The sequence below is a fragment of the Labrus bergylta genome, chromosome 4 (genome assembly GCF_963930695.1).
Source record: "Labrus bergylta chromosome 4, fLabBer1.1, whole genome shotgun sequence".
Classification (NCBI taxonomy): Eukaryota; Metazoa; Chordata; class Actinopteri; order Labriformes; family Labridae; genus Labrus; species Labrus bergylta.
Window position 1 is genome coordinate 23,407,321 of NC_089198.1, and position 26,988 is coordinate 23,434,308.

Here is a 26,988-nt window from a genome sequence, read left to right on the forward strand (position 1 = left end):
GTAAACATTTGACAGTCTGATGCAGAACCAAAATGAAAATCCACCCCCCAATAAATGATATTTTAATTCCTAATTAATAGATATCACATCAACTGTTGTATAATGCTTATTAAAGTTGGTTAGTCCACATGTGTTGGCTGGCTGGTGGCGCCACATCACAACCCTGCCTCTGACAAAACCACGTCTGGTGAAACTCTCCCTTCTAATTGTGTTTTTTCCCATAAGAAACAATGCAGTGGTTGTCTTAAGGCTACGCAGAGCTTAATCCCTCCAGCTAGATTATAGTTGCACTGAGACAAGCAAGTTAAGGCTTTTTGTAATCACACCAAAGAACAGGCCACTTTCCCTCCAATAGCAGTGTGTGCATGTTGTACAAGAATGCTTAAAATAGCAGAGGCAGTGAAGGCTCTCTGATTTGTTTTTCATTTCACAATAGATTTTATACTTATTAGTAAAGACTTGATTTAATAATTGTGTTGGAATACAAACACATTTTGTCTCTGGCCAATTCAGTCATAATCCTCTTTACTAGATAAATGCTCACCTCTAAGAATCTAAAAGCAAAGTATGTAACTGCATAAAAGTTTAGTAATTGTGTTGTTTGAGACATGAATGTATTACAGCTTTTTTTAAACCCTGAGTTGTGGAATAATTCATATTAACCCTGACCCTTGTCATATAAACTGGCTCTACATGTGGAGCCCATATGATTACTGAATTTAAATCCACATTCACCTTTGTAGACTTGCTCAATGCAGATTTGCAGCCCTGCACATTGTATCTATACTGTTGAAAATACTGCACTTAGTATGACTCAGCTTAACTATATCTTTAAGTACAAACCTGAACAATTGACACAATTGAAAAAAAAATCACATGTACTGTTGCCACACATGGGCCAGATCTCTGCAATAAATATTTCCTTCGATAAATCCGGTTTCAGTGGGGTGGCTATGAGTCATCAAACAGAGGATAGAGGCACAAAGGGATTCTTGTTCATGGTGCGACATGATTGGCCAGGCGAAAGGTTTACAGGACAGATTGTTGCGAATTGGAGGGGGACGGGGTTGATAAATACCCCAAATCCTCCAGGAGGCCAGAAGCTTCAGGTTCTGAAGTGACCAGAGGTTTCTTTAAGAGTTGGTTTTGCACAGTGCCACAACTAGACTGCAAAATGGTCAGCCGGTGAGTTTCTGCTGAATTACAACTCTTCTACATTAAACCTTTTTATTTTTTTGATTTTCAAGATAGGTTACAAGTCAGACAGCTTTTTTTCATTTCTTAATCTTACTGAGTGATTGGCTTTGCTTTTATTTGGAAAGTGCTCTTTTTAATGATGTAAGATATATGTAACGTAGCATAGTTTTTCTTTAAGATGATCTTGTGACTTTTACATCCTTTTCAACAGTCAGTCAGTCTGCAGCTTATTGGAGGATTTTAAAGCTCATGATGAACAATGCACTGCATGACCTGGCACAAGTTTAGCTTTAAATGACTTGTACTAACAGAGACATTCGTTAAACTACCTAAGAAAATATATCATAAGGTCTGATTACTTGGCTGCAATTTTGAAGTCATCACTTTTGGCAACAGATTTGAACACCCGGCTGGTAGCTACAAGAAGATCTTTGAGACATGTGAGGAGCTGGCTGAGCCTATTCCTGCTACAGTCACAGGTTTGTTTGCATGTTTCAGACACAAATAGACTCAAGGCAATTAATTATTTGCCAGCCATGTATTGATTTCACTGTTAAACAAATGTACAAGTGGAAGGAGTATGTTATACTGGACACAGAATGAGCACACCATAATGCAGTTTAACAAACCCGTACAATACAATTCATAACTGTGTATAATTCATATTTATTGTGTTCTTGTTATACAGGTAGGATTCCTCCATTTATCAAGGGGAGTCTTCTGCGCTTGGGACCGGGCCTTTTTGAGGTTGGAGATGAACCTTTTTATCATCTCTTTGATGGCCAGGCCCTCATGCACAAATTTGACTTCAAGAACGGCCAAGTCACCTACTTCAGAAAGTAAGACCCGAATGACAACACGGGTGTTGTGTTTTTCATGATATTAGCAAAACTTACATTAACGGCATGCTGAAAAAAATCTATGCGCATACAATATCTTATTGAATATAAGTATTGCTGGGTAAAAAGCAGTGCTGAGAATTTCATAATCAGCATGATCATATTTATAAGTGGTAACAATGAATTGAATTGAATGTTAGAGGAATGACAGTTCTCTGCAAAATGATTTTCTCATGCTGGTGTAGACTCAGGGGTTTTCTGCTGAAACATGTCTGTATTTTATAAAAAAATTTTTTTTTAAGATTTAAGATACAAGTTAATCATTTTGGTTGTTAAATTTGATGAAAAATATTTTTATGTGATACCTTCTTTTTTTTACCTGCTCCTCGATTTAGGTTTGTCAGAACAGACGCCTATGTGAGAGCCATCACTGAGAAGCGTGTGGTGATCACTGAGTTTGGCACCTTTGGGTACCCTGATCCCTGCAAAAACATTTTCTCCAGGTTGGTGGTGCTCTATATGTAAAGACACAAATCTTCTCCAAATCATCCCTACCATCATTTTGATGCTTTTTTACTATCATGTGAAGGTTTGAACAACATCTTAACATCATCTACCGTTGTTTGTTTGTTTGCAGGTTCTTCTCTTACTTCAAGGGTGTTGAAGTGACAGACAACTGCCTGGTGAATGTTTACCCTATTGGTGAGGATTATTATGCAGTAACAGAAACCAACTACATAACTAAGGTTGACACTGACTCCTTGGAGACACTGAAGAAGGTACATCAATAGAAATTGATCATAGAATATGAGATGTAAAACCTGATCTTTTCTCAAGTGTCTTTATTTTATTTTCAGGTTGACCTGTGCAACTATGTCAACATCAATGGAGTGACAGCCCACCCTCACATTGAGAAAGATGGTACTGTGTACAACATTGGCAACTGCATGGGAAAAGGAGCATCATTGGCCTATAACATTGTCAGGACTCCCCCCACACAGAAAGGTTAGATCAGTGTCAGAATCACGACTAATATCAGCAAAACATGCACAAGACATAGAGCAGTGACCACACATAAAAGTTGTATTTTTCAAAACACGTCATTAGTGGTTATTTGGGGTTAAATTAATCACTGTTTAACCCCTTCAAAACCTAACAAAATGTTTAATAACACATATTTCTTGCTCAGGGTTCAGTTATCTTGAGTTAACAATGTTTCAATGACATCGTTAAAATTTGGCACAATGACTTTCTAGATTTTAAGAATTACTGAACCAAACTTCAAGCAATTTTCACCAATGTTGTTTATTATCTGTAGTAATGACAGTATGATACAACTTTAAAACATCATGACCTTTGCCTCTTTTCTAAGACAAGTCGGATCCCATTGAGAAGTCCAAGGTGGTGGTGCAGTTCCCCAGTGCTGAGCGGTTCAAGCCATCCTATGTGCACAGGTGCGAATACACAGGGTCACATTTATATTCACTTACAGTAAGAGATAGAGGATGGCTATCATTGCAGTTTGAATTACAAAAGAACAAAGCAAGACAGATGTTTTTCACATGTATATTGAAAGGTAAAAAGCCATTTAGCCGTTGTGGAGACATTCTGATATCCTAAGTGATGAAAACCTGTATTGCCAGCATATCTGAATATATGAGTTTCAGTGAGTATGACATCAGTAGGCTTAAAGGTGTTTCATCTACACATATTAACCCTATGAAACATGCATTGTGCATTTGATCTAGGACAAAAAGCATTTCAGAGAATATTCAACGCTTTAAAAAGTCTACTAAACGTAGCCTATTAAGAGGATTTTAAGCTGAATAACATAGCATCATTGGACCATTGATATGCTCCAGTTTAGACTCGAGGCCAGTAATCCATTTAAGCTGTCACAGAGAGTCAAATTTTACAATTCGCACTTCTTCATTCTCAGCTTTGGCATGTCAGAAAACTACTTTGTCTTTGTGGAGACCCCTGTGAAAATCAACCTGCTGAAGTTCCTGAGTGCTTGGAGCATCAGAGGCTCCAACTACATGGATTGTTTCGAGTCCAACGAGGCCCAAGGAGTAAGAAGAACTTGGAGTAGATTCATGTCTTCATGATTTGAAGTGTTTTAACTTTAATGCTATCCTATCATCTACTCATTCAATCTTGTGATATCTCCTTCAATGTATTTCTTCAAGACTTTGTTTCACATTGCCAAGAAAGATCCAGGAGAGTACATTGATCTCAAATTCAAAGGAGCAGCCATTGGCATGTTCCACCACATCAACACCTATGAGGACCAGGGCTTCATTGTTGTTGACCTCTGTGGCTGGAAAGGGTAACAGAACAGCTAAATGTTTTAGATTTGAACCTTCCTATAGCTTTCTGCAGATTTGTCTCATATTGCTGTGTTTTTCTGTACAGCTTTGAGTTTGTCTACAACTACCTATGGTTGGCAAACTTGAGAGCCAACTGGGAAGAGGTGAAGAAGGCAGCCATGATGGCGCCACAGCCAGAGGTCCGCAGATATGTTATTCCCTTGGACGTCCACAAGGTCAGTCACCTGTTATACTCATCCAGAGGACACAAATTGCATTGTACAGTTATTAAATCTTGTGTTATTTTCTCTGAACTCATTCGATGTAGGAGGAGCAGGGGAAGAACTTGGTCAGTTTGCCGTACACCACAGCCACAGCTACCATGCACGCTGATGGGACGATCTGGTTGGAGCCTGAGGTGCTATTCTCCGGTCCTCGACAAGGTGCAAACACACGAAGCAAATTCAATGAATTCATGGTGCTATTCTGGAATTAAGACTGGCATGATCAGTCCAAGGCCCTAAATGCAAATAAGCCTGCGACTTCTCATTTTAGACAGCTGATTCCAACATCCCATTCATATGACTTCTCTTTTAAAATAATAGAGTTTTGGTATTAAGACAATTAGCATCCAATCTTAGCAATGTGTATGTAACAGTCGTAGTACCATCCAGTTTGTTTAATTCTAATGCAATAGAAGATTAAGAAAATTACAAATCAGCGGCAGCCATCTTGGTTGTTTAAAGAAAAGCCACAGTGGTTCTTTGTCCGGCCCCAGTCAAGATAAACAGTTGTGACTGGCCTCCCCTTAATTAGGTCTGATGGGAATCTGTCTAAACTGGAGAAGAACTGCACACATATCCTAGAGAAAATCTTATTTTGACTCACAGATTTGTCTGGTTGAGAGGCCATATGGACACATTACTTCTTAGAACATAGCCGATTTATTTTCATGTAACCATTCTGATTTTGTGTTTGTAGCCTTTGAGTTCCCTCAGATCAACTACGCCAGGTACCAGGGGAAGAATTACACATACGCCTATGCCTTGGGTCTCAACCATTTCATTCCAGACAGGGTAATGTGACCTTCTATTATAGTTATAATTATAGAGCATGTAAAATAGTCTGATGTTGAATTTCTTTTGTCTTGGGATTAGATCTGCAAATTGAACGTGAAGACCAAGGAGACCTGGGTGTGGCAAGAACCAGATTCCTACCCCTCAGAGCCCCTCTTTGTTCAGACTCCTGATGCGTTAGATGAGGATGATGGTGTGTAAACAGCGACATAGAGACTATATATATTCACCAGCTCACTATCTGTGTGAGGATTTGTTTTCTGATTATGTGCTGCTGTGCCCTCAGGTGTGCTGCTGACCATCGTTGCAGCTCCTGGATCTCAGAGACCAGCATACCTCCTAATCCTCAACGCCAAGGATCTGTCTGAGGTCGCCCGGGCAGAGGTGGATTGTGGAATCCCTGTCACCTTTCACGGGATGTACAAACCCTAATAATGCTTATTCTCAGAGTGAAAAAGAAGTTGTCCATGTTAGGGCTAATAATTACGACTCAATAAATAAGCTTGATAAATATTGACTTAATGTACCAATATGTCAAGAGAAATAAAGCTTGGTTGTATGTGAAATGAAACAAAGTATGAGAAGTTGAGTAATTCTAACCATGAATTTCTCAGCAATGGTGAAATAAATAATGATGTGTGCACATGCTTTGTTAACAGACTATTTCATGGTTTAACAAATAAAAATGATCAAAATCAAACATGTTGTTGTGTTCTTTACTTCTGTGGTATCTTCATTAACTATTTACGAGAAAGAGGCAGACTGAGCAAAGAGTTAGGTGGGGATAAATGAAACCTGATATATTAAAACAAACAAGATACTCACTAAAGTATCCCATGACCTTTTCCAAAGAGCACCTTAAACTAGCAGCTTTGAGTCCTGCAAGCACACTTTTCTTGGAATATTTTACAAATGATTGGAAACTGGATATCAACTGGCTTACATACATTTTAGATGACCCCTTCCTTGTTGAGTGTGTCCAAACCATGTTTTATGGGTTTCAAATTGTCTATTTCTGATGATTTATTCAAGCTAAATTGACCCTTATAACATACAGACCGAGTGCTGATAATCCATCAGCCTGCATTTTTTTCACATATTTCAAGAGATTTAGCATGTTGCCACACAGAGTCCCATTTGAACTATACCTTTCCATGTGTGTCTTAAGTGTATTACTCAAAGTGTTCTGAACGTGAACATCTTGTAGCACTGCAAAGCTGATTAACAGACTCAGTGCTTTATCTGAAAATAAAGAAAAAGGGCATCTTTCAATCAGTTATTCTTCATACATCCATGTTGAGAGTATTAAACATAGATGTAGAGCCTCCCTATACATAATGCCATAAGCCAACATGAAACATTTTCACTGCACATGACATTTGTATGTATAAAAAGGCATGTGCGTGGTAGAAAGGCATCTTGTGTGGCCATATTCAGATGAGGGTTTACTTCTATTTTAGTAGTAACAATTCAACTGTTTGTGCGTCACGTATAAAACACTTAATGTGATTCACATGTTTCCTCCACAGCTGATGTAAGCAGAGGAAACAAAGCATCACACATTATTAATATGGCTTGGGCTCGATTGTTACGTACTGCTGTCACGTTTCCATTCCAGTGCCAGGTTTTGGGATTGCATTAATGAAAGGTTTTAGAGGAAAATATCGCAATGGTGTGTTCAGTAATCTCTCACACATGCATTTAGACTAATTGCTCTGACGGATTCCAACAGATTTTCTAGATGGGTGTTTAGAGACTGCCTGTTCTTAATTAATCAATTAAAAAAGAGAGTTGTTTTTTTCCTGTTTATTTTTTTTTTATGACAGCTTTCTAGCCTTCCAAAAAGAAAGAGACAAGGTTACACAAAATATTAATTTTCAGAATCAACATAAGCCAAAAAACACAGCAAAGGAAAAGCTCAATGGAAAATCTCAGTGGTAACTATCACACCAGAAAAAAAGAAGTCTCTCACAATGTGAAATTCATCTGGGACAGAGGTTTGCAAAGTAAACCAGTGTAGGAGTTATATAGTTACGGTACTATATACACACATTATTGGATTTGGAATAATGTAAATGAAAAATGAGAAGGTCGACATTAAAGCACATGTAACAGGAAAAAAAAAAGGGCAGACAAACTTTCTCCAAAGAATGCCACAAATTAAAATTAAACCAATTATTGCAACTACTGCTACAGTGAATGTGAATAAAACAAAACAAAAAAATATAGTACAATTAAAAATATGACATATATTAAACAAAGTGACGTTGTACTCGTAGATTTAAAATAAAAAAATGTTTTAAGTTCACCTCAAACGAAGCCTCTCAGGAGGAACGGTTGGATATTGTGAGAAATACGCTCGTTTACTTTCTTGTATATATATGGGAAGATTGATTCTGCTTTCATGCGGGTATGCTTTCATTTAAGCTAAAGTAGGAGGAAGATTAGCTTAGCTTAGCACAAAACTAGAAGCAGGGGAAACATCCAGAGGGCCCTGTCCAGTTTTTTTTTTAATTCACCTACCAGCACCTCTAAGGTTCATTCATGTATATTTTACTTGTTTAACATTTACATAAATTGTTGTCAAATACCATATAAGTCCCTGTAAAACATAAAAATCATTACACTTTAGAGGCAGAGTGCTAGTAGGCAAAGTTAGCTATGCATGCTAGCTATTTCCCCACTGATAACAGTATTTATGCTTAGCTAAGCTAATCACGGGACATAAAAGTGAATGCAATCAAAAATCAATATTTCCATATAAGTCATCACACTAAAGTTGATTTAAATTATCTGTCAATCTGGAGCAAGCCTCTGTCCCTTCACTCACGCACAACAATCCAAAATTAAGCAGAACGAAGCGGAGGCTCACACTACTGAATCACAGAGTTCACGAAGTACATTTTCAGGTTTACCTCGACGTGATAAGTGACTACTGACAGCTTCAAAAATGTCTTTATCAGCTATATAACTTTTAAATCTCAGAAAACAAAGTAGGATGAAGTATTGATAGTGCAAGGTTATAAGGTACATATATTAATATATTGTTTAGATACTGTCCTATAAGTAAAGTGCAAATCTCGGGATCAGATGAAAAGTGTGTGCAAGCGTTTCTAATTTTTGTCTGACTGATCCACCTGCCCATGCGCAAATGAGCCCTTTTACATCGGCTGCCAGCTACTTTACACAGTTGAGACATTCTCGGTACACATCGTTTTCCCTTCAACTCAAAGCGCTTTCTTTAGAGTCTGGCCTTTTTTGAGCAGCCAAATATCATGTAGACCTGATCTCCATCACGTGATATTGTGTACTTTTCAATTTTGGGTGATTTATGTTCAGTTTGTGCATAATTGTCTTTTTTATCTTTACTACCTAGAGAGCAATGTTATGCTTATTGTCTGACACCCATAGTGTAAACATCAACCGCTGAAACTCCAAAGTGTTGGGCCATTTTAAGAAGAGAGCACGTGCAGGTGATCAATATGCCAAAGAGGACTTTGTGAAATGTTGCCACGGGATACCTCTAATTGAAACTTTTTCTCGTAGCAACACTTTGTGAAATTTCGGTCATTAATCTGTTAGCCTGATTATCCAGTTTGATAACAAGGACAAACTGATAATGACGTGAAATGAGGCCCGTTGGGGAGAAAAACCCACTGAGACCGGCTCAAGTGGAAATGCACAGTCATCAAACAGCTCACATACACATCCTTATGCTCACCGTGAGCAGCAACAATGGACGCTGCTCCAGCACAACTAACACACACAAATGCAGTCATGCAGAGTTGTCTGGGTTTGTGTAACTACATTTAAAACTGGCTCATTTAGACCTAGGAGTTGGAAAGCCAATATGAGCTGACTAAGTTTTGGTTGTTTAAAAGTGCAAGAAAACAGCCAACACATTTTTAAGCTCCTCTCTCTATAAGAGGGCGTTTGTTTGGTTGGGCTTATGTGTGTGTGTTTTTTGGGGGAAGGGGGAGCTGGAGCCTTGTTTGATCGAAGCCAGCAAGTGGAAGGATCCAAAAATCAGTTGGTCTCGTAGGTGGAAAGCAGGGCAGCATCAACAGGCTCCATGCAGGACGGGCAGGTGAAGGATCTCATCAGCCAGTCGTCTATACAGTCCATGTGGTAGATGTGCATACATGGAAGGAATCGGATGGGGTCGCCGTATACAAAGTCCAGCATACAGATCACACATCTGAAAGAGAGTAAATAACAGGCTGAAATAGACATACAGCTTAGTTAACAGCACGACCTTTAAATCAACTTTTTTTATACATACATTTAAAAATGACTTTAAGGGAGAAGTAAATATCTGCTCGATAACCGGCTTTAAGCCAAGTCAACTTAAATCAAATAAATCAATTGGGTAAAAAAAAACTGTCCGATTGTGTTGATAATGTTGAGCTGCAATGGCATTCAACCATCCTAACAACAAAAAAAGCAAAACACTCACTCTCTGATCTTTTTCTCCGAGCCATCTTGCCCTCCATCATAAACACCCTTAGGGAGGTGCTGGATGAGACCAATGCGCTGAGCTATGCGGATCTGCTCCTCCTCGGTCAGCTGGGTGGCCAGACGGGCCTGGCTAGGCGTGGGATGGTACATGGGCATGCGAGCCTGCTCCTGGGTAAAAGGACAAAGAAACACCTAAATTAAAATACTAGAAGTCATCCTCTCTGGGAGCAGCTCAGTCCAAACAAAGTGGTCTGACAGCCCAGGCTCTCTGGGAGGGGGGGTCAAAGTGGGAGGGGGAAAAAAAGCTGGTTTGGGGACTTAGTGAATCCAAAACCAGTTTGTTTACTCAGGTATAATTTGGCCAAACTGGAACAGAGGCCACACAGATTAAACCCTTCTTAAAACAGAAGTTACACAGTTATATATCCACCTGTGTGATGTAAGATTCATGTTTTTATTATCATAACAACATTAAGTCAGCTCTTCTAACCTGATATGGAGGAGGAGGCTCCAGGTCCTGGTCTGTCCCATCACCGAAACTCGCCCTGTCTGACTGGGATTCATGAAGCAGAGAAATGTCGTCTGATGTCGGAGACTTGAGACAGTTGCCCATTTCTTCCGGTGGGGGAAAATTTTTAAAAAAAACCCCAAAAAACCTTTTGCTGCTCAGATTGATCTCGATGAGCTAATGTTTTAGTGTTCTCTCTTTTTTTTAATCGCCCGTAAGAAACTATTAATTTACAGTTCGACTACCTGCTACAAGAAAAAGCATGTACATGATTTTTAAAACACCAACATGCTCACACGGCAAAGCAAATGTCAACAATAGTTTCTCTTCATGATGACACCTGAAAAACAAAACAAAGAACTCCCTTGCTAACGACAGCTAGCAGTCTCGGTAGCTACTTTTTTTTTTTTTTTAACTAGCCAGCTGGGCGACTTCCTTGATGAGTATCGCTCATTCCTGCCTAAGAATAAACATTTAAACAAATTATCTACTTCAGGAGCGACGATGTCTGTTACACTGAGCGATACGAGTGTTAGACTGCAGCGACATTTCCGCCTTTTAAACTTCGTGAGTAAGATTTCACAGTTCGCTTTCCAGGCTAGCTCTTTCTTCGACCGGAGGACATGTTATCGGTCCGTTGGATATGACGTAAGGAGGGGGATTCTACGCGCTGATTGGTTGATGTCGTTTACGTGGTTCCAGTGACAGGCAGGGTCCTCCCTCCTTCAATGACAACAACAACAACACAAAAATGTAAAATAATCATGCACAATAATGACGTTTTCTCAATAATTCTGATTATTAATGCTGACTGCAAACAAAAAAAAAAGTCAATTTGTCAGTAAAAGCTGTAATAATGTGATTTCAGTGCTATTCCCAGAACACAGCTTTCTTTGGTACACTAAACACTAAACAGGATGCATTCAGGATTGGATTAAGTCTATCATGTTAAACTATTTTTTTTAAATTATTATTATTATACAAAATACATGTATTTATTCAACACCACATGCTGTGTTTTAAATTAAATCTTAAATCTAAATTACCCTCTAATAATTTATATGTTTACTTTGTAACTTTGGTGGACTGTTTATCTCCAATCATTTATTTATTTCAATTAAATAAATTTAATTTATTTATGTTAATTGACAGCAGTTGTACTTCTTAAAATTTTTTAAATCAGGATGTCTCACTCATATAGCCTATTCTTTTAATATTTATCCTCCATAACATTGTTTGGTTGAAATTTATCTTCTCTGTTTAACAGATCAAATGGAAGGTCAAAATCATTGAGAGCATAGCCCTCATTTACAATGACGTCGACGTCCTGTTCTTAAACGTCTGTTTAAGAACAGGATCAACTTTATAGAGAACAAATATTAAGATTAGGATTTCATATGTAATAAACTTTAAGGTCTATCCAAACAATCCTGGTGCGCGTTGGATTACTCTGATCTTGAAAGCTGTCTGTTCCTGCTCTAGCTGCAACCCAGATGAGTAGCACGGCATCGATCCTCAAAAAATATGAAGATATTAGAGAATGAGGCCCATACTCTATTAAGCACCACATTACAAAAAAAACAGTCAGGACCACTCCTCCATTGAGCCCGAGTAGTCAGTCAACCCCCCCCCCCCCCCCCCCCCCAGAGAGAGACTATTGAGGTGAAATCTTTTGACAGTATGCATGTGTATGTCTGTTTGTGTGCTTTCTGTAGGAGTTTTTACTAGGTTTAAAGTCTCCCCCTCAAAGTTTCTGATGTTTTCAAAAGCTAAATATGAAATAAAATAAAGGACATTCCATAACAATGGCAACTTGAGGACACCTTTATTTTTATATACAGCTATTGTACACATAAAAACCCACAAAGTATTTGCATTCCAGGAACTTATCATACACATCTGCATGGTTTTTTTTTTGGTTAAGTGAGTTTCACAGAGTTGTCCTTGTTCAGGCAAATAAAACAAAAACACATTAAATGAACATTTCCAAAGATTCCTTTACCTTTAAAGCTCATCAGCTGATACTGTTGATTTTTTTTCTTCTAAAAGTTACAAACAGCATAAATTCTCTGTACATTATTAGTAAGTAATAGAGTAATGTTAATTTGTTAATGAAGCAAAACGGGTCATGATGTGTCTACAGTGTTTCTACAGTCATCGTCTGCAGTGATGCATTATATTCACAAGGAAGAATAAAGGTGAAAATAGATGAGAGATCTTTTACTTTTCATATCAGTTAATGGTGAATTTACACACCGACTATTTCTCAAAACCAAATGTTAAATATGTTTGTTTAAAAATTCAGATTTAAAAGGAGTAGACTGCAAAAAATAGACCGAGTGTACTGAAGAATAATTCAAAAATGTTAAAGGTTTGCAGGAGGAATGATTTAACAATAATATAGGGTGAAGTAACAAATAAGCATCTTTTCTATGTTGTTCTATAACTGTATTCATATCTCACAACTTATTATGTTCAATACCAAAAGGAAAAAAAATGACGGGGAAAATCAGGCAGTTTATTCCCGTGCACATTCATTCATACTGTAAAAAAATCCAGCATTATTGAGTGTTACTTATTAGTATCCACATTGTCTGGTAAAATATCAGATTGCCTCTTCAAGATGGCTTGTTGTATTGATCTGGTTTTATCAACGGCAATGGTTAGATGATCACAATGTATTTACAGAACAATCATTTTTGAGAAAATGTAGTTACATATTCACACACCCCACAGATAAATACTGATAGAGCCACACTGAATCATCTAGAAACATGTTCAGAAATGAAAATATCTATTGACACAAATGACAATTTCATCCATTCGCTAATTTTCTGCATCTCATGATTATTTGAGATGTGTTATTACTCTCTATCATCAAGTACAAGTCAGGAACTAGACCTTCTTCAATGTCAGTGTTCAGTGTGAATTGGCAACTACAGTTTCAGGAAGTATTGATCTTTCCTCTTTGTTTTGGGTTCACATTTTACCAAACATCCAGAGGGATCATGCCCTCGAAGCATGGGTGCAAAATGAGTCACAATAACTTTGACTCTGTACTCTGTTGTACAGGTTCCTCTCACACAACTCTCCGGGATTTTCCGACATGCTGAGCCCCCTGTCCCTAGCACCTGTCGTCCTCCTCTGTGTCGCTGAGAGGATCGCAGCCAGCCACAGAGGCTGTCTGCCCCAAACGCTTTCGGAAATGTCCATTGGGGACCTGCCAGCCGGTCCGCAAGCGCGGGCGGGCTGAGCTGACAGTGTTTGATCGCCCCAGGCTGCAGGCCACGGCAGCCTCGAAGGTCAATGTCTCCATGTGACCAGAGGGGTCAGGGCTGTGGTCGTCATCCTGAGACGCCAGGAACGGCTCAGAGGGGTAGCGTCGAGGTGGGGAAGGGTGGTGGCCTTCATCGCTTCGGATCTCATCAGCAACCCCCTCTTCGGTCTCCCAGGTGAGCTTGCCCCGCCTCGTGGTCTCTGGGCTGCCTTGTCCATCCTCGTCCTCGCCGACGGAGGGGTGCTTGCGACTCACGAGCGGAGAGTAGGTAATGTGAGGGCGAGAGCGAGTTGGGGTCTGTGATAAAGGTCTTCGGCCGCTGGGAGTGCTGGACTCTGAGGTGGAGGGCACCGGACTGTCCGAGCTGTTGCCCTACAGATGAGAATAAACAGAAATGGGAAAACAATCAGTCGATAAATCTGGTGACTTACAGACGGCAAAGTTTAGGGGGCGTCCCGAAGCTATGCTTTAATTTCCTATCTAATCTAGAGTGCCCTATTAATTTGTTATCTGATATCACAATTTTTGTGTCTAATTCAAATTTTTAGTTTAACTGGAGCATGCAGCTGGAACTGGAACTCGTGACATTACTCCTGAGACGCCTTTTCCCATAATTCTCACAAGCCAGTCAATCTTAAATCCTGCAAATGCTGTTTGTTTTCATCTTAATTTGATTTTTTTTTAGCACTATTTAAACCTTCTATGATAGCAAATAGAGACAATATTTTTGCTGCTGCTTATTTTTTAACTAACAAAGTTAATTAAAAATCAGTTCACAAAATACTTAGATCGATATCCTGGGTGTTGGCTGAAGTTTTCTGACCAACCTGTTTATTTCGAGGCTGTGCTCTCTCCACACTAGAGGATCTCGAGGGCTGCAAGTTCCTTTCCTCTGAGTTACAGCGAGAGGCACCAGGAGAGAGGAGATGGCAGCGCTCCTTAGACCTGCCACGCTCCCTGTCTCCCTTCTGCCAGTGCTCAGAACGAGAAACTGGAGGGGAGATTTTCAGAAGGGGAAACAAGTAAAAGATGTCAAGAAAAAAATCAAGAAACTTAAGTATAAATGTCTCTGTTTTTTGTTATTTGTAACCACCACAATATGTGCAACCTGACAGTCATTAAACATTTCTTCACAGGAAAAACATCCCATGCAGAGACACCAAACCATCCCAAAAACATGTAATTTCAGATTGTTTAATGTTGCTGCTGGGGCATGCTGGACTGCATATTTATGGCAAAAATCAACTTGAACTTGAACTTTATTATGATCCCAAGGAAGTAAGCTCTGTAGCAGGCAACAAGACATGGCAGGAACACAAAAGACAACATCAAGAAATACAGACAAACAGAAAATCCACAGCTCAAGTGAAAAAACAGGAACTTCAAGCACACTGAGCCAGAGGCTTAAACAGTTCAGACACACAGCTGAGTGTAAAATAAATACTTTTGAATAATCATGCTAAAATATGTAGGAGAAGTCAATTAAATAATCAGAAGAAAAAAACAGACTGAAATTGTAATCTAAAAAAAGCTGTCTTACCCACATAAATACACGTAAGAAAACAGCAAAGTTAGGCCAGCAAATTAAGCTTTTCAACAACAACAGGGATAAAAGAATGTCTGGCACGTCTTGTTTTTGGTTCGAGGCATTCTGTAACGACGACCAGAAGCAAGGAGATCAAATTCAACAAGGAGAGGGTGGTCAGGACTCAGGACATTTCATGAGTAGTTGAGCCTTACTGATGACACGCTTACTATAAATGTCCTGCAGCTGAGCTTGCTGCACACCGATCACTTGGCTTGCCACTCTGACCCGCTTTGCTAGCCTGTTTTTACTGGACATTGTGAGACAACCAAACCACAGCCTCCACACATGGGGCACGCGCACCAACCACTGTCCCACCAACACCCCAACATGTACATTTCTAAGTCAAATCAAACATACATTTCCCCACATGTATGTACGTATGCAAACTAATAGGATAATAACAACACATGACAGGACTCACCAGCAGCCTTGTAGCTTTTGTGGCGAGGTCGATAAATTCGCTCCGGACTCTTCTCGTCTTGCCAAAGACCGTTCACCCGCTGATCGGCAACAGTGGAGACTGAACGCTTCATGGAGCCGCCTGCAACCTCTGTCTGCTTTCGTATGTGGAAACACACACATACGAAAACAACCATGCAAAAACAAGGCACATGCACAAAGAAAACATTAACATGCTGGTAAATTCAGAAAAGAGTGGACCATTGCAGAGAAGTTTTGAGATCAAAAATCATGCTTGAGTGCAAACAAATAATGCATCCAAATTGTTAGGTTTAGTTTCTTCTATTCTGGAGACGAAAGAGATCAAGGTAAGAGAGCAAGGCATCAGCATTCAAACATTAAACGTCATCAACATTTCTTTAAATCTTAAGACGACTCCCAACAAAGAAAAGACAAGCCAAAACTCTACTCATATAAACTTCTCATCATCTCGTGCATGTAAGAAACAGGCACTTTGGCGTTAGAGCCCATGCAGCCACTGTCGTCCGCAAGATCCAGCACAGAGGCCGTGTCATGGAAAATATGTGTACCTGCAAATCTATAGCCAGACGGGGCATGGAAGAGGCCCGCACACACAGGCCCCTTCCTAGCGGAACCTCCAGTTGGGATTCAATCCCCAAACTGCACTCGCCCACCTAGGTGAGTACAGACACAAGTGAGGAGGGCAAGGAGAGACAGCGCACCAATCAGGCTCGCCCCTGCCAGGACTGCCTCTATACCAAGGTCCATTTCAGGTGAGACGAGGGCAGACAAGCCATTTCATCACTGAGGGTCACTTATCATAGCCATCACCATCGCCATCCAATCAAAACCATTCAGCCAAAAAAAAAAAAGACAAATTAACCACTAGCAACAGATAACTGACTTAGAGGAGGAATAGAAACAGTGTGAGTTGCGTTAAAAAAGGAGCAAACAGTGGACAAGAGGAGTGAGAAAGGACAAGAAACAAAACAGTTCACAGGGAAATCCAGATTTCAGCCTGATAGTTCATTCCATCATGCAGGTTCAGGTCCTAACAACTACACAAAGAGTCACGCCACATCTGTCAAGGGGTCGAACACATTCCTGTGCAAGAACAGACACTAATACGTGGATAGTTCAGAAGAAGTTCATGTCATTGATCTAGCAGGCAACATAAACCAGTTAAACCAGACGGTGTAGACACAGTAAAACAACAACTGTTTGACAATCTGCCTTTGATAATCCGACCTCCACAGGAATAAAAGACGGGAGCACAGACAGCAGCAATGCCGAGCTCTGCAAGGCAGTGAGAAAAGTCACAGCAATGTCATCCATTGAGAATTTATTGATTTAAAAATAAAGCAACATATTGCAGTTGTGACGTTGTTTGAATTTGTAAATATTGAGTGTGTATGGTCTTTGTTTTAGGACAGTGGTTCCATACCTCTGGCCAGGACCCCCCCATAGGGATCACAAGCTTTATCTGAAGGGCAACACATATCAGCGACTTGACACGCACATCCATTGATTTTACCTACAGGCCCCACACGTCCCATATACTGTGCCACTGCCGCACCCCACCTTTTAAAATAATTTAGGGTAATGCGTAAGTTATTTGCTTTTTCATGCATTTGTGGGTGTTGATGATTACTCTAACTGTGGCATGCTGTGTTACATCAGGGGGCAGAGTTTATTCTTTTGAGTGTGTGACGCAGTCTAACTAATGCCTGGTGCGATCTGCACTTCACATCTGAAGTAGATTCACTCAACTAAGCCCTCGTACAAATATAAGCTCCCGTTGTCCTTGATCAGGATTGTCCTTGTTTTAATGGGCTGGATGTAGATTTATACTAATGGTCTATCTAACACTACATTTATGTCGCATGTATGTGTTTGTGTAGCACTAAGAAAGAGACAGGGATCATTTTGATACTAAGTCATGACTTTGGCTTTGCTGTCAGGCAGTTTTTACATCCACAGCTAGCTTTATTAAATACAGAAATGGGTCAGACGGTGCTATAACTGAAGCAAAGTTCGACTACTTTCTCTGTGTTAGTGGGGTGAATGGCCAAGATACCCTTGCTGCAGATGTGTTGCACTTTATACAAAAAAATAATTCAGTTTAAGAACATAAGATGTCTACTATTAAAAACTGTCTTTTGTATTCGACCTGTGAATTTATTCAAAAAACAGCCCAAGTATGAAATCCTTATTCAGAGACAGCCTGTGACAAGTCAACAGTAATTTAAAGGTGAAGAACCACTGCTCTAAGACGTGTTTGTGGGATTTATGATCATATCACGTCATTCCTGTTTCTTACCAGATTCTGCTGTTGACTAACATCCACGTCTGAGCTAATGGGCTGCATGAAAAGTTCCTGTGGTGAGATAGGGCTCAAAGCAACAAAACCTCCTCTGGTCCTGCATTAAGACAGAGGGAAACATTACTTTAAACAAACACATTAACAGAGCCAGGAGTTCAAAATGACACATCTGCAGGTGTGCACAGTCTCACAGGGCTGAGCCGGCACTGTGGGCCATCATCGGCAGCGTCTGGCTGTTGGACAGAATGTCCTCCGGGAGGGTGGACGCATCCAGACGCTTGAACATTAAGCTACTCTTCTGAAATAAGAAACACAGAAACTTCTGTCACATACTGCTCTGATTCAAGGGTTGTGTTTTTATTTGTTTATTGTTGTCCTTTTATTGATTCCTAATTTACTTTGATTTATTAACTTTTTTGTTTCTCTGTTGTACCTTCTATCTGTAACAGTTTGTTTTTGTATGCTTTGCTCAACGACCCAGCTCTTTCCTCGTGTTGTCTTGGTGTTTTGGGATCTTTGCTTTGATTTCTAGGCTCGATGACTGTTTCTCTGCCTATTTGGACTGCCTGTCCTGGTTTTAACCATTACCTGCCTCACCTTACCCTAAGCAATTATCTCAAAGCATGTTTTTAAATATAACTATTGAATTGCACTTGTTTCAACTCTGTTATATGCATTTGGGTCCTATCCACTCTATTCACGTTTCCATACTTTTGAAACCATAAGAATGAAAAAAGAAATACATCTAAGACTTTCGGCTTCAGACAATTTCTTTGTTCAAGCTGCATTAAAGAATATGAAGGAGTGGATTTTTCTATTTCAATATTTAGGCTAAGCAAACAAAAACACACTTTGAAGCTGTTGTCGTTATCATATAATTAATCAAATTGTGCCTCAAACATGGGTTCAAGAGCTTTAAGAGGAAATAAAAAACGATCCTATGTGAGGATGTGTATTTTTTTGTTCCCCTTTTCTGTAAAATGTTCTTACAATATGCGTGTCTTGCCCCATGTATAATTATTTATAAAACATGGTGAGAAGTACAATGAGGTTGAGGAACAGGCCTATCAGCCTGCACGGCTGACCTGAGCTTCGAGTTGTTGCCTGAGCTTCTTGGCTTTGTTCTGTTTGAAGTAGTCCATTATCATCATCGAAGCGTAGATCTTCCCCACCGTCATGTCTGTATCTGTGAGGGCCGATACACTACACATTAACTTTCACTGCTCGTCTCTAAACATTACAATCAGTTAAACTTCCATAGTTAGAACCAGACCTTTGTTGATAGGTACCAGTAGATCCAAATTCTTCTGGGGCAGATAAGGCCAAATGATACTGATCTCTTTTTGGAGTTCGGCATCCAGAGCGAGACGGTCCTCTCCACCTTTGGCAGTTCAGTTACAGTACAGTTAGTAGATCATTTAATGCGATTCATCTGAATGAAGTATTTAGTCAAAAGACACAACAAGAAAGAAAATAAATATATTTTTCAGTGTGCCTGGACTAAATGAATGAATTGATAGATAGATAGAATCTTTATTATCATTGTCTACAAGGACACAACGAAACTTCATTAGCAGCAATACTAAACAGCAGCGTTTACAAAAACAGTTCACCTATGTGAAAATATATTTGTGGTGATATGAAAGACAAATATGTTTGTGAAAAGTGGCCAGAGTAATTGCTGTTCAGTGAATGAATAATAATAATAATAAATAAATAGACAGTTGTGGTGACTGCAAGAATATATACAGTTATTATTGTGCAGTGACTGATTAAGTAAACAAATATATATAGAGAGAGAATGACATCACGCTTAACATTTTATACATGAAATGATTAAGTGACTGTAAAATGAACTTTAATGAAAATAGTTGTTTATGGTAGCCATGATGCCATATCATACACACTCCTTAGTGACCCTGACCTCGAGCTATTTTGACCTCCAAAGCCGTGCGGATGAGTGACATCAGGGTGGAGGTGAAGTGGACCGTCATGTCCTCATCCACAGGCATGTTCATCAACACCAACCTCTGAGAAACAAACAGGAGACAGAGAGAAGAAGAAGAAAGTAGATGAACGTAGTTACAGATTGTTGGTGTGTTCCTTTCAATCCAGTAAATAAATGTACTGCATAAAATGAATTCATTATATATTCTAAATGTCTTTAAACTTGGCTCATGTACCTTATAGGCAATCTTTGCTGGACACTTCTTGCCCAAGCCCAGGGGTGGCGACATGTGTGTTAACATCTCGTACATGGCTGTGTAGTGGATACGACCACTTCAGAGGCAACACAGGTGTGATGAGTAAGACAAGGCACAGAGTAACAGAAGCAGAGGGTGGAGAAGTTCATAAAGAATGAAAAAAAAACTCAAGCAAATCTTTGGCAAGGTCTTTTTCTTCAAGTATGACATTTTGTTTGAACAATGTTTGTTTTCTAAAAAAAATCAATCACAGTGTACTCTAGCTGCTCTTGAAGGCTTTTTAGGACTACTATCAGCCTGTGGCACATTGACCTGAAATATGCAACATTTCACATTATTTGGTGGCCCTCTGCTGGATAAAAATAGAACATGAGTGTTCATCAGGTCAAAATAAACTACCTGTTAAAAAATACAGCAGTGATAAGATCTCACCATGCCAGACGATCATACTCCCCCCAGATGCGGACAAACTCATCCAGGTGATGTGGACCCAGGATTGAAGAATCTCTTGTGAGGTACTCAAAGTTATCCATGATCACAGCCACAAACAGATTCAACATCTAGACAAGAACATAACAAAGAAAAAAGTAGTGTTCAGGAGTGCAGAATAACTACCCAACATATCAACAGAATGTAGTTTCGCTGGAGCCCTGACCAGGAAAGAGCTGAAGAAGATGAATGAGACAAAGTAGCAGTAAGCAAAGTCTGTCCCACAGCCTCCCTCGTGGTCTGGAGACATGGTGAGGGGGGCAATGGAGGAGTCCGGTTCACACTCCTGACCCGACAGACATGAAAGCATGATTTCCTGCCAGGATTCCCCTGTTGCACTCCTGATGGTTTTAAACACAAACAAACACCTGGCTTACATCAAACTGAAACCCATTTTCCCTGAGGAATTCACTTAAAATGAAACTGAACCGTGAAGCTTGGAGGATATTTTCTTGTAAGCCCACCTGAAGAGCAGCATCAGTGCACTGAAAAAGGTCTTAAAGTTGTTGTGTTGGTTGATGTGACTTTCATCATTGAGCTTGATGTTTCCAAACACCTGCAGAAAACACGAGAATCATTCAATATGTGTATTTCATTGGATTCCGGTTAGCTTCTGCTTTAGCAGCTGTTTTATTCCATGGGTCAATTCAATTAAAATGTAGAAATGAAAAATGTATCACATTTTCACAAAATCACATTGGGTCTGTCGCTATGGAAATGATGGAGCAGTTTAAAAGTGAGCAGCTTTACACAAGTATATCCACATGAGTACTGAATTCAAAGTGTAAGATATAAATGTTGACTGCCTTAATCTATAAAAATGTATATATATACATATATATATATATTTTGTGTGTGTGTGTGTTACTTTATAAACATATATATGTATATATATATATATATATATATATATATATATATATATATATATATATATATATATATATATATACTGCTTATATATACACATAATATAAACAAAATATAAGGAATACATTTGGCCAAACAAGGTTCGACAGGGTAGTCTCATTGAAGCACACATTCATCTGTCCAGTGTTGTTAAAACAGTAAAATAGAATAATATAAGTAAAATAATTGGCACACAGCAGCTTTCCTTGTCAGAAATATGGAACAGACAAATTGTGAGAAAAGCAAAGTCAATCATGACCATTTCTGACCCTCCTCTCATGGAGGATTTTGTTCTTCTCCTCTTTAGTCGAAGCTACAGGCTGTCCAGGGCTAAGAGCAACAGATACTACTTCTCGTATGTTCCTCGTGTAATTATTGCACTTAATCTTCTGTGCACTATAGCACTTTTTCATATTGCTACCATTCAAGTGGGATTTCTAACAAACAGTTACATTTTCCTTTTCTTGGTTGTATTTAATGAGGTTGTGTTGCACTGTCCTGTGTCTTTTTTCATGTGTGTTTTTGTCCACTGCTGTAAATCAAATTTCCCTTCCAGGGCCAATAAAGGTCTGAACTGAGCTGAATCCTTAAATTTTAAGAGACTAAGTTGATGTTTTCATATATTTTCTTAACTACAAGTTCCTTAAGTTGGCTCAAAGAATAACTAGACACTTTCTCACTGAAATAAATGTTACTGTGAGCCGTGACAGTCTGTAATATCAACCATAATGTATCTTAGTGAAAGAATACCTGCATTCCAATGATGGCGTATATAAAGAAAAGCATTGCAATGAGAAGACAGACATAAGGCAGAGCCTGTTGAAAGAGAGAAAGCAAAATATTTGATTAAAACTTGTCATAAGAATTTTAATTAACTTTACTTCCAGATATGTATCATCATTGAAGTGACATGAACCAATGAGTTGATTAAAACATAGCCAACCTTGAAAGATTGTACAAAAGTCCAGAGCAGAATCCGAATGGTGTACCCCTGTCTCAGCAGCTTGATCAACCTGGCTGCCCGGAAAAGCTTCAGAAAACTCATGTTGATGGTGTTCACCGACTAGGAAAGATACACGGATGGTTTGAGAGAGGGTGACACCAGAAGGAGGGAGAGAGTGAGCGAGTGAGAGAGAGAGTGGCAGACAGACGGGGGAGACAGGATGTAAAAACACAGATGGCGAAATTCATCACAACATGACTTAAGTTGTGTCTGGAGGCAGGGATCACAGCACACCAGGATACTTGGAATGAAAAAAAAAATGCTGCTTGCAAAGCTGGCTATTTCCGACGTTTTTCTTTGGGTTCACCACAGTGTGAAAATGAAACGGTGTCTTGGCAGGAACTTACCTGTAAATCCACAATTATCTCAGTGATGCTGCCAAGCACAGTGATGAAATCGAAAATATTCCAAGTATCTCGGAAGTAGTTCTGCGGAAAAAGAAAAAAACAATTTCAGTTGTTTGACCAAACATAGACAAATTAATCATCAGCAGCATAAGATGTGATTAACATCTCCTTTGTCCGTCTTCTTTTGAAAACACTCACCACTAAACCAAATGCCATGATTTTTAGGATGCACTCCAAGGAGAACAGGACAGTGAAGGCCGTGTTGAGGTGTTTGAGCACCATGTCGTAGGCTGTTGGAGCCGAGTGGTACTGAGGAGAAAAAAGGGACAACATTTAAAATAACATTCATACATTTTGATGCCACTATCTACAGTGATCACTTTCACTAGTTATAAAGATGGATACGCACATTTGAACCAATACGTTTTGCATATATCTCAACACTGGCTGTTTGAAGATTTACTTACGCCTTCCATTCAGCAGTTTGTTCCAGTTCAAGTCAGCAAAGTGTAAATAACGCCTAAAAACTTGCTTTAGATAAACAATCAAAGTGAACATTTTATTGCTTTTGGTATCTAAAGTTAATGCACATCCACGTGGCACCCTTCAGCCAATCAGATTTTTGGCAACATTCCCAAATTTGGCAACATTCTTCTATTTGTTGTCGATGTCCCACCCAGCGGCAAAGCATGCCGCGCTGCCGCCTCGATAGCACAACAATTCCCCAATACCCCCGCCATTGTTCTTGGAGACCTAAATTCCTGCAACCTAGAGAAAACTCTGGTTTGTAAAATGTGGAACAAGGAAGGAAAACACAGTGGATAAACGTTTCATAAACATCGGGCAATGCCTATCAATCCAGAAGCAAACCACCAATATCTAACTCTGCCCATAATGTGGGGTATCTGGGAGGTGCTAAGAGAGGGCACTTAGTACTGTCACAACAGACTACATACATACACGCAGAGTCCATCATACCCACAAAAATAGTTAAACGAAACAACAAAACCTACATAACAAAAGACATTAAACATGTAATGAACCAGAGGAAATTCGTTTTTAAAAATAAGGACTCATTAGAGCTACAGAGGAGAGACAAGGAATTGAGGGGTAAAATCAGGAAGGCAAAAGACGCACACAAGAGACACAGAGGCTTTTAATGATGGTAACCCGAGAAAAATGTGGGAGGACATGAAAAATAAGGCAGGTATGCCAAGAAAACAACATAAGTCATTTGTAACAAATGAGGAGCTGGCCTCTGCTGTAGAGCTGAACACTTTTTCCAGTCTGAGGACTCTAAAATTGGAGAGAGCGGCAGTGATGTGTTGAGGTCAGAACATGCTGACTGATTACAGGGTAGAAATCTCAGTGGGTCAGGTGGCCAATGCCTTTCGATGCCTTGACGCACTTAAGTCCACCTGCCCCGGACAACATCAGTGCCTCTGTGTTGAAAAACCAACCCTAACCCTTTAACCACGATTTTAATGAAGTCACTGGAAAAAGATCATCACATACATGGTCTCTCAGTCTGTACAGGACAGATTGGACCCCTATCAGTTTGCCTACAAGGGTAGCATTGAAGATGCTGTAGCTCCTGCATGTACCTTGTCTCAAAGCATCTGGATACTCAAACAAGCAAACCTTATGCTACAGTAATATTCACTGACTTCTCATCCGCATTCAATACAATTAAACCATACATGTTGCTCTCCACAATGCACCAGTTGGAGATAAATCATTATTTCATTCATTGGTACCACTCCTTCCTCATCAAGAGACAGCAGCGGGTGATGGTAAATGACACATTGGTCACAATGAGAAGCGGCGCTCCACAAGGATGTGTCATCTCACCATTGTTATTCACCATCTACATCAATGACTGTGTTACCAGTGTGCCAAATCACCATCTTGTCAAAATGATACTGCACTAGTAGCACTGATGACAGAGGAGGAGCAGCCAGAACTCTAGCAGGACAGTGAGGACAGAGTGCCCATGTGGTGTGACCAGAATGCCCTCATTTTAAATCCCATCAAAACAGAGGAGGGTATCTTTGGTTACACGCAGTATAGTCCTCCAGTCATCATTCACAATAGAAATATAAAAAAATGCACATCATTTAAATATCTGGGAGTGGACACAGACAGTGCTCTTTCAGTCTGGTTCTGCGGCCTCTCAATCCAGCTAAAGTCTAGGATACTAAGACTCCTGGGTATATGCTAAAAGATGGTGGGTCACTGTATTGAGCGCTCTTTCCTTGTGAGCTGCACTCAGCACACCCTCAGACTGGCCGGGAAGATTGCCTGACCTGACCTGGGCTTCACATGGACTGTGAGCACTTTAACTTTTTCATGGACAATCTCCTAACATTATTTATATATGTATGTCACTCCTGAACTGTGATTTTAAATGTAAATGTGATGTGATTTGATTGGGATGCGAGGATTTCTGAGCTTGTAATGCAAGACAAATTTCCGTGCAAACAGACAATAAACTGTTATCTTATCTTATTACTGTTGTTGTTTTACCTTCATCATGAGGACCACAGTGTTGAGAGCAATCATGACGAGCACTGTGTACTCGAAAGAAGGCGAAGCCACAAAGTGCCACAGCCTGTACTGAAAGGTCTGTCTGTTCTGAGGCATGTAGCGGGTCATCGGCTTGGCGCTGATGGCAAAGTCAATGCAAGCCCTCTGATGGAGACAAATTTGAAAAGAAAAAATAGAGCAGATGAAAATGTGTGAATTTACATATCTCTTTGTCTTGGTTCTTATATTTCAACGCTCCGTACCTCGTTCTTCTCCAGGCTGCACTCCTGAATCATCTTATCGCCCTGCTCCTGGAAGGTGATGATGATTAAAGCAACGAAGATGTTGACAAAGAAGAAAGGGAAGACCACAAAGTAGACCACGTAGAAAACTGACATCTCCATTCGGTTTCCTCGACTCGGCCCCATGTTCTCCTCTGTAACATCAGTGGAGTGCTGCAGGACCCTGGAAGGAGATGGGAGAAAGAAGATATGTCAGTCATCTATTTTAGGGGAGGAAAAAAGTAACGAGATATTAATGTATGTACTTATTACGCAATAAAAGCATGGTTTTTTTTGTAGTTCTTATGTTGCAACTAACCAAAACGACAGTTTGAACATTAAACTTAAAAGAACTACCTGGACTGCCCTCCTGGGTGAAAATCTACTTACTGAGGCCATCCCTCTCCGGTCGAGACAGTGAAAAGTGTGAGGAGCGCCCAGCAGACATTGTCATAGTGAAACTCATGTCTCCTCCACTCTCGTCTCTTCACCTCCTTCTTGTCTCGGGTGTAGTCGATGTAGTAGCCTCTGTAGGGAACACAGCGGCCCACAGGTCATTGATTCTCATCATTCACTCATCCAACCAGCAGTTGTAATGAAGAGAGAGATATCAGTCTATGTAGTATTTACAGGTTAATCTTTCTTCTTTATGTATATATTTTGCCTTTATTTAGATAGGATAGTGGATAGAGTTGGAAATCATGAGCGAGAGAGAGCGTGGGGAATGACATGAGGGAAAGAAGCCACAGGTCGGACTTGAACCCGGGCCGCCCACTTGGAGGACTATAGCCTCCGTACATGGGGAGCGACCTAACCGTTAGGCCATCTTTCTGTGCTCCATTGGAAGCTTCCTTTCTTTGCTTTGCTTGTTTATTTTCTTTTTGTACATTGACTAGTTGTAAGAAAATAACTTATTTTGTTTCTTCTCTCCAGTTTTTTGGCCAGTAAGAGAGACAGGATTAGTCGGCTGGTTTACATTTTTGTCTGGTTTGCCAGAAACAACCCGACCCAGAGTTCCTGTTTTTGATTGTGTTCAGATTGAACAGATAAGATACAAAATTAGTGAACTTTTAAAGAGGCCAGTGTGTAAACAAAGTCACTTTTTACATGTTCTCATCTTGCTCTTAGCAAATAAATAAGCATCATCCCTACAATGTAAAACTTTACAGTTTCCATTTTGACAACAAGTTATTGAAACTCTACTCTTAAAATTATAGTTGTTACTCTTCTCCCT

The 26,988-nt window shown here is 39.8% G+C and overlaps 3 protein-coding genes across 10 annotated transcripts in view; 1 reads left to right on the forward strand and 2 right to left on the reverse strand.

The window, feature by feature from the left end:
* The first annotated feature begins 1,035 nt into the window (after window positions 1-1,035).
* Window positions 1,036-6,121, forward strand: rpe65a (retinoid isomerohydrolase RPE65 a). The gene is made up of 14 exons (XM_020652183.2): window positions 1,036-1,185; window positions 1,594-1,676; window positions 1,886-2,036; window positions 2,432-2,539; window positions 2,674-2,815; window positions 2,894-3,041; window positions 3,409-3,490; window positions 3,976-4,108; window positions 4,226-4,365; window positions 4,452-4,581; window positions 4,674-4,788; window positions 5,327-5,421; window positions 5,503-5,614; window positions 5,708-6,121. Exons 1-14 carry the CDS (start codon window positions 1,175-1,177, stop codon window positions 5,851-5,853), a joined length of 1,596 nt encoding a protein of 531 aa, XP_020507839.1. The 5' UTR covers window positions 1,036-1,174; the 3' UTR covers window positions 5,854-6,121.
* A 1,091-nt stretch (window positions 6,122-7,212) lies between these two features.
* LOC109997637 (RING finger protein 11) lies at window positions 7,213-11,037 on the reverse strand. The gene is made up of 3 exons (XM_020652184.3): window positions 10,370-11,037; window positions 9,878-10,047; window positions 7,213-9,619 (listed from the first exon to the last, which is right to left on the reverse strand). The coding sequence occupies exons 1-3, from the start codon at window positions 10,490-10,492 to the stop codon at window positions 9,448-9,450; spliced, it is 465 nt and encodes a 154-aa protein (XP_020507840.1). The 5' UTR covers window positions 10,493-11,037; the 3' UTR covers window positions 7,213-9,447.
* A 1,158-nt stretch (window positions 11,038-12,195) lies between these two features.
* LOC109997651 (voltage-dependent R-type calcium channel subunit alpha-1E) overlaps window positions 12,196-26,988 on the reverse strand; it is a 57,511-nt gene continuing 42,718 nt past the window's right edge. The window contains exons 28-48 of one of the 8 annotated variants that reach the window (XM_065954129.1): window positions 26,145-26,282; window positions 25,737-25,938; window positions 25,474-25,638; window positions 23,146-23,256; window positions 22,948-23,028; window positions 22,541-22,660; window positions 22,348-22,413; window positions 21,153-21,244; window positions 20,855-21,029; window positions 20,632-20,759; window positions 20,179-20,275; window positions 19,920-20,025; window positions 19,269-19,376; window positions 19,081-19,181; window positions 18,187-18,293; window positions 17,993-18,092; window positions 16,921-16,968; window positions 16,242-16,346; window positions 15,674-15,806; window positions 14,492-14,655; window positions 12,196-14,036 (exon numbers count right to left, since the gene is read on the reverse strand). In XM_065954129.1, the coding sequence (XP_065810201.1) occupies window positions 13,512-14,036; window positions 14,492-14,655; window positions 15,674-15,806; window positions 16,242-16,346; window positions 16,921-16,968; window positions 17,993-18,092; window positions 18,187-18,293; window positions 19,081-19,181; window positions 19,269-19,376; window positions 19,920-20,025; window positions 20,179-20,275; window positions 20,632-20,759; window positions 20,855-21,029; window positions 21,153-21,244; window positions 22,348-22,413; window positions 22,541-22,660; window positions 22,948-23,028; window positions 23,146-23,256; window positions 25,474-25,638; window positions 25,737-25,938; window positions 26,145-26,282 (2,872 nt within the window). In that variant the 3' untranslated portion in view covers window positions 12,196-13,511. Of the gene's footprint in view, window positions 14,037-14,491; window positions 14,656-15,673; window positions 15,810-16,241; window positions 16,347-16,905; window positions 16,969-17,992; window positions 18,093-18,186; window positions 18,294-19,080; window positions 19,182-19,268; window positions 19,377-19,919; window positions 20,026-20,178; window positions 20,276-20,631; window positions 20,760-20,854; window positions 21,030-21,152; window positions 21,245-22,347; window positions 22,414-22,540; window positions 22,661-22,947; window positions 23,029-23,145; window positions 23,257-25,473; window positions 25,639-25,736; window positions 25,939-26,144; window positions 26,283-26,988 lie in introns of all 8 variants that reach the window. The other 7 variants (XM_065954126.1, XM_065954127.1, XM_065954125.1 and 4 more) reach the window with 7 other exon arrangements.